The sequence below is a fragment of the Psammomys obesus genome, unplaced genomic scaffold, assembly GCF_907164565.1.
Source record: "Psammomys obesus unplaced genomic scaffold, mPsaObe1.curated_primary_1811, whole genome shotgun sequence".
NCBI classification, from domain to species: Eukaryota; Metazoa; Chordata; class Mammalia; order Rodentia; family Muridae; genus Psammomys; species Psammomys obesus.
Window position 1 is genome coordinate 8,572,309 of NW_026590663.1, and position 11,847 is coordinate 8,584,155.

An 11,847-nucleotide genomic window follows, 5' to 3' on the forward strand; every position below is an offset into this window, starting at 1 on the left:
GACGCTCGGCTCGGGCGGCTCCCGGCGCGGCGGCCCCGCGTTCGGGTCCCCGTGGGCGCGCGGCTCCCGTCCCGGGCTGCGGGGCGCGCGGGTGGGCCGCTGGGAGCTAGGCCCCCCGGGGGCAGCGGCGGAGCATGGCGCGGAGACCCGGCGCGCCGGCTGTCTACGGGGAGGACTTCTCCTTCGTCAGCCCGCTGGTGAAATACCTGCTCTTCTTCTTCAACATGCTGTTCTGGGTGAGGCTCGGGGGTCGGGGCCACCGGGGCGGCAGGGCATCCCCGGAGCGCCGCGGGGGCCGCCCCGGGCTGGGAGGGTCGGCCTGGGCTGCCCGGTGCGCTCTGCGCGTTGAGCGGTGCCGCCTGGTTTCCTGAGCTGCGGGCGCTCGGGGGCATTTCTCCTGGGAAGGGGACCCCGGTGGTGCGGCGTCAGGAGGGCACGTTTAGAGGGGCCACCATCCTCGCTGCGGAGGATGAAGGTTTAGCGGGGATCAGGACCCGCGTCAGGCCAGAAAAAGATGGGTTTGGGAGAAGAGCTGGCTGGGCAGCCCCCGGGCACATTTCGTGGTTAGGGACTTTCAGGCCTGGGGCTGGAAGGCCCGACTGCCAAAACAGGGGGTTAGGGGTGGAGTGAGAGAGAGAGAAGGATAACAAACCCCAAGCCGGCCCTCTCCCAGTTCCTCAGGGGCATGAGTCCCTTCTGCAGGCCTCAGAGTCTGCTCCTGTCAAAGCTGAAAAGGGTCAAGAATGGCCTCCAGGTCCGATGGTCCTAAACTTTGCCCTCCCTCCTTGCAGACCAGCTTGTCCTCTAGGAGCTGGCAGCCTAGGGTAATGTAAACAGGATCCTCTGCTGGGCTGGAAGGCTGGGGTCCTTTCAGAAGCTCCTGTTCTGGGCTGGAAAAGTATGAAGAGTATTGACCTAGAGCTGCAGACCCCTGGATTTCTGACCCTACTCTCCCATCCTGGTCGATTTGACTGAGAGGGATATGTTCATGTCTGCAGGCCTTCCCTTCCTCCCAATAGCAGGCTAATGCGGTGTGAAGAGAGCTGGCAGAGGAGGGCTGAGAATTCAGGGGAGCTCTTCAGAAAATGCCAGCTGAGTCCTGTGTCATGGCTGGAGAGTGCTTGGGCCCTGTGGATGTGATAACATAGGGGAGTCCTCCCTGCCCCCACTCTCCCTGCCACCAAAGCTGCAGCCCTGGAGGCCTGTCAGGCTTGCCTCAGCCTGAGACCCGTGGTTCAGATATGCCAGAGGAAGAACGGTAGGTCTAAACTGTCTGGGGAACAGACTTCTAGGGCCTCTGCTGGAAAGCTTTCACAGGGGACGTGGTGTAAAGAGCAGACTCAGAGTATGCAAGTGCTGGCCCGTTGGGACGACTGAGTGACATCCCAGAGGCTGGTGATGACACTTGGGGAGACGGACGTTGTGGCTTCTGTCAGAGTCTTGGTTTCAGAACTAGGGTCAGACAGTTAGCAGGCATCTTGTTAAACTTCCACATTTTTCCCCGGGAGAAAGCTAAATCGCAGCGCTGGTCAGTGTTTTCAGCCTGGTCCAGCAGCTGGTCAGCAGGCTTTGCCTGGTGATTTCCTGCAAACCGGCCTGCTCTCGTAGGGGAAGCCCACGACCCAGATGGCTGCTGCGGTCGCTGGGTAACCAGTCAACCAAGTTCTCCTGGCCTACGCTCTGTTTCCCTGGGAGGTCTGAAAACAGGAAAACCCCTCACCACCACCCTGCAGGGCTGAGGGAGTGTCCTGAGGGGAATGCACCCCACTTCTAGTGGCTCCCTCTGGGGCGGGCCGCCAAGGCCTGCTCCTTTGGCGCCTCGCTCTTATCTGTCCTCACTGTGAGCAGCAGGGCATCTGTCTATCTCTCCTGGTCAGAAACAGCTTCTTGGACTGTCCCACTCCACCCTACACCCTTTCTATCAAACAAGTAACTTTGGGAGCTCACAGTCTGGAAGAGAGCCAGGCTCCTAGGCCCACTTACTGTGGTTAAAATGCTTCCTGGAGACATCTGGCCACCCGCACACGAGAGTGACAAGATGCCCCCTCATTCTGGGCAAGCATGGCCCCACCTAAACACTGAACTAAAGGAGACTAAAATCTAAGAATGCTTTATTTGAAACCAAGAGCTAGCCATGGTCAGACCATCCCCAAGTTTGAGCAGAGCCCCCTTCTGGCCCTACCGCAGAGGCAGACAGTCGGTGGCTCTAGAAATGGCTCAGGGACAGGCCAGAGGCCCAGCTTCTTTCTGGCACCTAGTTACTGTGTGACGCTAAGCCAACGTACCTGTGTCTCTGTCCTTAATCTTTCTCCTCTAAAGGAGGATTTGTCTGTTTCTGTGAACTATTTATAGATGAATAAATCACTCTGAGAACTGTTTTCTCTCTTTAAGACCTGGGGCAGGAGCTAAGCACGAGTCTCTCTGGTCTTGGTCCCTGGACTTCAGTCTCCATAAGGGACAGTGAGGGGGATTAGACTTTTCAGGCATTGCTCATTGTCCCTTCTCTCCCAAGCCCAGAGCCGCAGTTCCACCACACACCACGCAGCGCTCAGTGAAGGGCTGCTTCTCCAGCTCAGAGCTCATCCTTGTTCCCATCCGCCTCAGGGCCGGGTGAGCATGGCCGGGTGAGAGTAGGCTTCCACTCTCCTCTCGTGGCTGGGACAGTTGGACACGTTGCCCAGAGCGCATGCCTGGCCGGCCCCAGGGGAGCTGTGTGGGGTGGTGTGTGTATCTGTGCCGGCCGAGGGAGGAAGCTGGCCAGCCAGCATAGCCTGGGCTTGCATTCAGGCCTGGCGGCAGGGGCCCTGACTCCCGCCCGGGCACCTGGAGCCTGACTCAGAAGCCGATGCCTCCCTTGGAATCAGAACCAATCCTCCTGTTTATGTTCCAAATCTCATTTCCTCCTGGGCCACGAAGCTCTGGTTTTCCCCTCAGAATCAGGTTGCCGGGCGACTGATTGCTGGGTTCCCGTAGCCTGAAGCAACTGCTCCACCGTCCTAGAAGTTGTATTTAAAGTCTTCAGGAGGAGCCGCCTTCCTCCGTCACTGTGCTGTCACCTCTGGACAGAGCAGAGACGCTGATGTGGCAGTCTTCTAGCCCCGGGCGCCTGTGTCGCCAGAGCTGTCCTGCTCCCCTTTGGCGGTCCCCTGTCTCCACTCTGGCAACGGTTAGGGTGCTTTTGAGTCAACCATATGGCAGGAGCTCACCCCTGCCCCCTGCCCCCTGCCCCTCCCGCAACCCAGGCTTCCTCAGGGCTGTGCCTCTGGGTTCACTGGGTACCCTTTCTTTCCTTCCCCATCCTGCAGTCACGGCATGTTTATCTGTGTCCACACCTGGTCCCTGAGCATGGACACTGCCTTGTTTGATCCCTGCTTCCTCCTACCTGGAGCAGGAGTGGATGTTGAGCCATGCTCGGTGCCTGACAGAGCAAAGCTTCCTGGAAGGAGACCCAGTGTCCTCCCCCCCACCCCCCCGCCCCAGTAGACTTGCTCTGTGAAAACGTAGCACGGCTTTGCCTGCCTGATCACAGTTGTGAGGTGTCCAGCTGTGTCCTCTGCCTGACACCCTCAGGCCAGGTCAGAAGAAAAATGGCAGCCGTCCTCTGGAGGAGCTCCCTAGAGCCCAGCGTCTCTTTCCTCCCTTCAGCTGTGGCACGTTTGCACCCATTGGGTCTTCCCTAGGCCAGGCCCAGCCACTGGCCGGAGACTTTAAAAAACAAAAAATCAGATACAGGCATTGCATCTCAAGCTCCGCAGTCAGTCTCCTGAGGCAGAACAGGTCAGGGAGAATAGCCCGCTTGTTGCTCTCCTCCCCAGACCACAGTCAGTAGGTGTGTGTCGTATTGAAAGTGTGGCCTAACGCTACTTGGTTACAGAGTGCTGTTCTGAACTTTACTGTGGGCCAGGTGAACAGCCCAGAGAAGCCATAGGAGATGTGTGTACTTTGGAATCCTGGTTGTACGATGGTACATGTTGTTTCAAAACCTTGAAAAAGAAGCCGTCACTGTGGCCCACTCCCTAACCCATGTGTGGAGTCCTCCGGGCACTGAGGGTCACCCACCTGCCTCAGAGGCCAGGGGAAGCGAGCAGACATCAAGGCTGCAAAACCTCCGTGAAAGTCCTCAGTCTCTCCTGACACACTCTCCCAAATGCCCTAGCCACCACCTCCTCTTCCGCCTGCATTCCTGAAGCCATCAGACTCTTGTCTTGTTTGAGACAGGCTGGCCTTGAACTCCTGATCCTCCTCCCTCCAACCCCTGAGTGCTGAGATCGCAAACAAGCACGGAGGAGTCTAGTCCAGCTTCTTTCTGCTCTTTCTCTTTTTCTTTCTTTCTCCATTGAGACAGGGTTTCTGTATGCAGCCCAGGCTGTCCCGGTGTCCTGGCTATTCTCTCTGTCTCGCTCTCTCTCTCTGTAGGTCACACATGTGTGGAGAGAAACCTCAGGTGTGTCTTCACCTTCCACCTTGCTGGGACAGGGTCTCCTGTTCAGCGCTGCCTGCGTGGGGTGGCTGGCCTCAGTGTCGAGGATTCTCTTGTCCCGGGACCCCTCACAGTAGGGGTCCTGATTCTACACTGGTCCTACCAAGTCCAGATTTTCACACGGGCCCTGGGGATTTGAACTCAGGTCTTCATGCTTGTACTACAAGTGCTTTGCTCACCGAGCCGTCATCTCTCCAGTCCCTCTTTCTGAGTTTTTGAGACAGGTCTCAGACTCACAGAGGTCCTCGAGCCTCCGCCCCTGAGTGCCAGTGTTAAAAGCATGAGCCACGGTGTCTATCTAAGATTCTTTTGTAAAAGCAACAGAAATGCCAGATTAGCGAGTCCCTGTGCTCTCACTACGCTGGAAGCTGAAGAGGCAGGGGGATCCTAAATTCAAGGCCGCAACAGACTGCACAGTGGACTCAAGCCTGCACTTCTCCCTGGCAAGTCCCGGGCCAGCCTGGGCACATAGCACTACCCTGTCATCAAAGAGCGTGAGTGGAGATAAGAGCCCTGACGTCATGGGCACCTTCTCCTTAGCAACTCTGCTGGTCTTGTATTAAGTGGAAAGTGAAAATTGAAGCAACTTTGTAAAAGAATTTGAGAAGCACGAGATTCTCATAGTCCCGGTGATAGACCGTCGCACTCTGAGTTAGCCTGCCCTTTCTAGGACTGTGAGTTTGGATTGGGGGTGGGGAGCCTCACCACGTAGCCCAGGCTGTCCTTGGACTCACAGCAGGCCCCTGCCTCAGCTTTCTGAGTTTGGGGAGTCCAGGCATGGCTCCCTCCATCCAGTAACCACTGAGTGTGAGCTGAGCTCTCGTGGCCTTCCCTGCCTCCGGCGTTACCGTGCAAGGGCAAAAGGAGCCACGGTCTGGGGAAGACCCCAGAGGGCCAGCCACAGGCACGAGGGAAAAGCGGGCTCCTCTGCTCGTCAGGGTGCCAGGAGCCAGCGCCACACAGACAGCTGCCCGCTCAGAACTCCAGGACAGCAGTGCTGGGGTGACACGGAGGCCAAGGGTGTGTGTGTCCCGGGAAGTGGGGAAGGGCCCTGCTTCTCTGTGCCACACTGTGCCCTTTCTCCATGCCCTGTACTTTGTAGGTGCCGCTTAGAGAGTCCTCTGAGCTCCCCAGAAGGCCTTGCTGGTACCCCTGTGTCCTCCCTGAGCTCCACCCCCGCTGGAGATTGCCAGCTGCTCCCCAGGAGGACTGAGGGCAGCTGTTCTTCCTGCCTCATGCATGATAGCCCAAAAGGGACAGGTGGGAGCAGGGTGGCTGCCAGTCAGAGATAGGAAGGCAGCCAGCCCATGGCTGAGGGCCTGAGGCTTTGGGGACCAGAATTACGTTGCCATCCACTCCGGCAGCTCACAAACTGAGTGAACGAGGCGAAGTGCCTTGAATGCTGTGAATCCCAGCTCCGGAAAGTGGAGACACAAGTGCCCCATTGGTTGGGATGAGATAGCGGATGTAGTTTCGTCTGGGGAGGGCAAAAATGCCTCGGCAGGGCAAGGTGTCTGTCACTAAGCCTGGACCCAGAGCATGAAGGGGTGAGCCAGCCCCGAAGCTGTCCTCCAGCCCACACGTGTGCGCTGTGACACACATAAATAAAGACACAGGAGAGTGCATAGATGAAGTGTACTCTGCTGCTGGCTCCTGGCGCCCCCAGGAGGAAGTTACGACGGGCAGAGACATGTTTAATAGCATGTTATGGTAGTAAAAACGGTCTTTTCTACAACAGAAATTAGTGTCTTGGGCTTCCTCAAAATGTAACAATATCTGTGTAATATTCCTGTCAAAAATGTGTAATTGACCAGGTGTGGTAGCGAACGCCTATACTGCCAGCGCTTGGGGGGTCGGGTGGGGTAGACAGCACGAGGAGTAAGTTTGAGGCCAGCACTGCCGTGAGACCCCATTTTAAACTGTCCCCCAGCTTCCCTTTTTTCACTAGAGGTCCCGGTGGTCACCTCGGCCTGGGGCACAGATCAGTGAAGCAGCCTCTTCAGTAGAGCCACAGCTGGACAGTGTGCAGAGAGCGAGAGGCTAAATTCGGTGTCTTCGTCACACCCCTCCCCTCAGGACCTGCGAACGAGGAGGCAGAGAGGCTGCAGGTGACTCACGGAAGCCATGTCTTCAAGACCCAGCAGGGCCGATGCGCACTCGCAGACCCTGGCAGCATGGTGCCGCCTGCAGTGTTCCAGTCAGACGGGGAAGGGGGCCACCCTGACCAGGAGGCAGTTGGTGGCCACTGGCAAAGGGACAGTCTCCCTCAGGGGCATCTCACTGAGTGTGCCAGCCACATTCAGGACAGGCCCAGGAGCTGAGGGCTAACAAGACTAACTCTGTGGCATTTTGTGGACTCTGTTCTGTCATGGCATTCCTTTGGCTTATTGGTCTGTTGCTTGTTGTTTTTATTTTTGGTTTATTTTATTTTATTTTTGGTTTTGTGGGGTTTTTGTTTGTTTGTTGAGTTTCTTGTTTTTCTGGGATTTTTGTTATTGATAGAGACAGAGAAACAGAGAGAGTAAAGTTGGGTGGGTAATGAGATGGATAGTATCTGGGAGGATTTGGGGAAGGGAAAAACATGATCAAAATATATTATAATTATATACATAATTTTCATATATGAAATCTGGGTGTGGTGGCGCATGCCTTTAATCCCAGCTTTTGGGGAGGCAGAGGCAGGTGTATCTCTGTGAGTTTGAGACCAGCCAGGTCTACAAAGTTAGTGCAGGACAGCCAGGGCTACACAGAGAAAACAAACAATATATATATATATATGTATATATGTTTTAAGAAGAGATGCCATCCCAAAAGTCTTAGTTTATAGAACTAAAAAACTTCCGGGTGTGTTTTATCTAAAAAGACTGATTTGCATTTATCTTCACTTACTGTGTATATGTGTAAGTGTGGGCACTCAGGTACCACAGTACATATATGGAGATCAGAGGACAGCTTGCTAGAGTTGGCTCTCTCCTACCACGTGGGACCCAGGAATGGCACTGAGGGCTTGGGCTTGGCAAGCCCCTGTACTCACTGAGCCCTTTCAGCAGCCCTTGCAAATGAGGACTTTAAGGAACGGTCCTGCACACTAATGTCATAGGGAAGTGTGCTGTGCCAGGTCCAGTCAGCAGCTCTACCCTCGTGCTCTGGACTTCGACCAGACTCCCTTGGTCCCTCCTGCCCCTGTGTTCCGGGACCCAGCCAGGGTACTGCGTTAGGTTTAGTCATGCGTTTTCTTCCCCTTGGCTGTGACAGCGTCTTGGACTTGTTTCTGACGGGGGAGGGTTGTTGAGGTGTTGTAGTGTTGTGAGAACCGCCTGCTGTCTCGCTCCTGCTGTTCCCGGGGTGGGGCTTGAGGAAGAGCACCCCCGTTGCGGCCTCTGTGAAGGAGAGCTGAGGAGCGGGTTCCCCGGTGCCTCTTCCTCCTCCGGGCTCTTTGGAAGAAAGACTGTGCACAGCGCCCGCATGAGCAGCTCTGCTCTGCCCCGTTGGCAGCTGTGTTTATTCCACAGCCTATTACTGTGTCCATATAGAGACACAGACGTCTATTTTATACTGTGGGTAGTGGTTTAATGCAGTTGTTTTTATTTTGAATTGTTCGTGTGCACCTGTGCATGTCTGGAGGCATGGCCGTGTGTAGGCATGTGCCTGTGAGGACACGTGCCCAAGGACAGAGGCATCAGATCCCCGGAGCGGGAGCGCTGGCGTTGACTGGCGCCCGGTGTGGTTACTGGGTCCTCTGTGACCACACTCAGCCATTGCCCGTGTCTTCAGACCCCGGCTTTATTTGTGTCGACGCTCAGGTTCCCAGCTTTGGCTGTCGGTAGCTCATTCACTAGCCCGTGTCTCACAATGTGAGGCTGCTGGTTGTGTGTTGTGTGTGTCCGTGTGAGCACCCATGTGGAAGCGAAGGAAGGTGCTAGTGTTCCCTCCGTCCTTCTCTGCCTTGTTCCCCTGATGCAGGGTCTCTCATGGAGTCTGCAACTCTCCTCGTCGGCCCTGGCAGGTCAGCGAGTTCTCTAGGCACGGGCGCGGGTGTTGGGGTTACAGGCCGGCTGAGCCACACCCCGCTTTCATGTGGACTGGCTGTTTGAACCCAGGCCCTCCAGCCTTTCCCCTACCCGGCCTGCTTGCCAGCACTCTACTTTGACCCATGAGGTTCCAGGCTCATCTACTACATTTCTGCTCTCGTCAGAAAGCAGAAAACCAGCCCTTTGTCCCAGAGTCCAGGGGATGACCATTTTCATCCGAAGAGAAGGATAAAGCACTGGTGCACGCAAGTTATTTTATATCGTGACTGGCGGCGTTTCAGGAACATAAATTTTCCTAAGAGCTAGGCTCAGCTATTTTGAAAATGGGACCCAGCTTTTAAAAGTTCCTAGCCGGCTTCATCCTGTCCATTATGTGAAAGCCCATTCTAAGAAGAGAAGTACTTTATGTCCGCCCTCATGGAAGCACACCACTGGCGAGAGGCTTGGGACGGGGATTTCATACCAGAGATTGAGGCCATGGAAGCCACATTGCATCCAGATGTTCCCACAGCCCCTGTACACTTGGCCAAATGTCCCTTCTGTTCTTCCGGCTCAAGAGGTGAATGTCTGACTGCACTTCTGAAGTTCTATCCAGCCTCAGAATTTGATGCTGCTCATGCCTGCAGCACTAACCCTGGAGCTCTGAGGACTCCAGGGTAGGAAAGAGGGCAAGGACGGAGCGCGAGCGATAAAGCTGTGAAATGCAGAGGAGAGCCACCCCCCGAGATCATGCTCGCTGTTAATGCTCGAGCCTCCATCTTGATCTTAATGTTTGTGGTTTTCTGTTGTTCATTCCCGGCTGGTTGCACTTTAGCTGTAAAGTTCTCATGCCGGCTGCACCGTGGGACCCTGGAACTCCCTGAGAGCTACCGGTGTCAGAGGTTCTCCACGGCGTGGTTTGCAGGGCAGGCTGGACATACGAGTTGCCGCGTCTCCTCCAGCGCGGTGACTGCGGTGGCAGCCAGGGTTGAGAGCCCGTGCTGTAAGCTGCGGGTGCTCTTGTTTAACCCCCGGATAACTGTAAGGACAGATTGTAGGTCCTCGCTCCTGATACAGCAGCCAGTGGCCGGGCTTAATAGTGTGTCAGTCCTGCTTCCCACCCCAATTTACTCGTTCACGCTTCTGGAGGCCCACGGTCCAAAACGGGCTCTCCTGGGCCAGTGTCAAGGTGTCTGTCCCTAGTGCCGTGTTCCTGCCTGTGTTCTGGGGCTTTGTCCTTTCCTGCTGCAGCTTCCGGCCTACATCCCTTGGTCCATGGCACTGCGTCGCTCCAACCTTGCTGCCCCGGTTCTGCCTCCCTCTCAGAATCTGACCCTCTGCCTTCTTTCTGATAAGGTCCGCTTGTGACCATATTGGGCCCTGTGGCGGAGGGGGGCTGATTTCTCCATCTTTAACCCCTAAATCCTAAATCACATTTGCAAAAACTCCCTTTGGCAACATAAGAAAATATATTCACGAGTTCACAGAAAGGACTTTGTGGTCTTGTGGGGTGTTAGCCTCCGTACTGCAGTGGGCAGAGCAACTGTTACCCTGTTACGCAGCCTTTCTCTCTCTTCCTCCCTCTCCTTTTCCCCACCCCATCTCTTGTTAAAATGAGGTCTCACGTAGCCCATTCTAGGTCCAGCTTACGATGTCGCCATGGCTGACCTTGAACTTCAGACTCTCCCATTTCTCCCTTCAGAACACTGGGCTGCAGGGGTGCACGCCGCCGCCTGCTGATTTGACCCCTGTACAGTCGCCCACTCTAGAAAGTTTAGTGCATGGGAAGGAGGCAGAGACACAGCATAGACACTCATTTCTAAATAACTCCTAGTAAAACCGCTTCAGAACTGCAGTCCCGGGTGAGAGTTCCCTGTCTCCCCGTGTGTCTAAGCCTGGCCATGCGATGGGAAGAGTCGGTGGGCACCTCCCGCTCCACGTTCCACTCTTTAAGCTGCCTGTGCAGCCTGGGCAGAATATGAACGCTGATGAGGTGGAGGAAGGGCCACATGGGGGCTGAGGACACAGGGCTGTGGGTGCACAAGGACAAAGATGGTAATGTTGGGCCCGAGTCAGAAGGACCTGAGTAGGGAAGGAGAAAGGGCCATGGATTCGCAGAGAGACTTAGTTATAACCCAGGATTTACCATTACACATCTGTGCTCTGCTAAACAGTAAAGAACTTTCAGAGAGAAGTCCCATGTGGAAACATGTCTTCCTCATACAGGGCTAGTTTGACCCCGTCAGGGGCCTGCGCCTCTCTTTCCCTGCCGACCTCCCAGGAGGCCCTTTCCAGTAGGTCCTTGTCTTGTAGGAAGGGGGTCTAGATGCATTCCAAGCTGGCCAAGCCCCTGCTGCTGAGACCTCTCTCTCTCTGCCAGAGCTTGGCCTAATCTATTGCCATGGCGACAGTCAGCTGCTACTTGGCACCAGCCTGGAGACTGGGCTCTACACTGAGAGGAGGCCTGGGGCCACCAGACACTTTCGGGGGCCTGGGGGACAAAGAGCTTGGGAGCCCCTAATGGTTTGCTGTTGCAGGGAGGAGGCATGACGTCTGTAAGGCCTCGGTTGTGTCCCTCCATACTGGAGTCAGGGTTATCAAGGCCCCTTCCATGGTGGCCACTGCCGTTCCCATCAGGGTGCACTTTATCTGTGGCCTCCAGGGGGCTGGGGAGCTGGGGCCTGCGTCCACCTGAAGATCCACGTGGGTGGGCTAGAGCCAGGGCTGCACAATCCTGCGTGGGGCTGCTGCTGGTGGTGCGCAGCGTTCAGTGTCGGAAACTACAGGAGCTGCTTTCCAGGTATTGTTTACCTAACTCTCACACAGCTGTTTCCACACTGGCAACATGGCTTAGTGGGTAGAGGTGCGGCCAAGCCTGGCAGCTGAGCCTGATCCCCGGGAAACAGTGGAAGGGAAGAGTCACCTCAGGCACGTTGTCCTCGTATGTCACATGCGTGGGTGGCCCGAGTTCGTTTACACACACACAAACGAATAAATTGTAAAAGTGTGAAATTAACTCAGTCTTATTTATATGTGTAAGAACATTTTGCCTGTGTATTTGTAATTGCCCTCAGAGGCTAGAGGAAGGAGCCAAATCCCCTGAAACTGGAGTTACAGGTGGTTGTGAGCCACCATGTGGGAGCTGGGACTTGAACCCAGGTCCTCTGCAAGAGCAAGGCTCTTAACTGCTGAGCCATCTCTCCAGCCCCTGTGTCTTTTTTAAGACTTAAAGAATATTGTTTAACCAGGCGGTATGGTGCGGGTGCACACCTCTAGTCCCAGCACTGGGACACAGAGGCAGGCACCTCTCAGCTTGAGGCCAGCCTGGTCTCCAGAGTCACGCCCTCACCAAGCTTT

The 11,847-nt window shown here is 55.5% G+C and overlaps 1 protein-coding gene across 2 annotated transcripts in view; it reads left to right on the forward strand.

Annotated features, from left to right (window-relative positions):
• The first annotated feature begins 6 nt into the window (after positions 1 to 6).
• Tspan33 (tetraspanin 33) overlaps positions 7 to 11,847 on the forward strand; it is a 20,360-nt gene continuing 8,519 nt past the window's right edge. For both annotated transcript variants that reach the window (XM_055608104.1, XM_055608105.1), the window contains exon 1: positions 7 to 236. In XM_055608104.1, the coding sequence (XP_055464079.1) occupies positions 135 to 236 (102 nt within the window). In that variant the 5' untranslated portion in view covers positions 7 to 134. The remainder of the gene's footprint in view (positions 237 to 11,847) is intronic.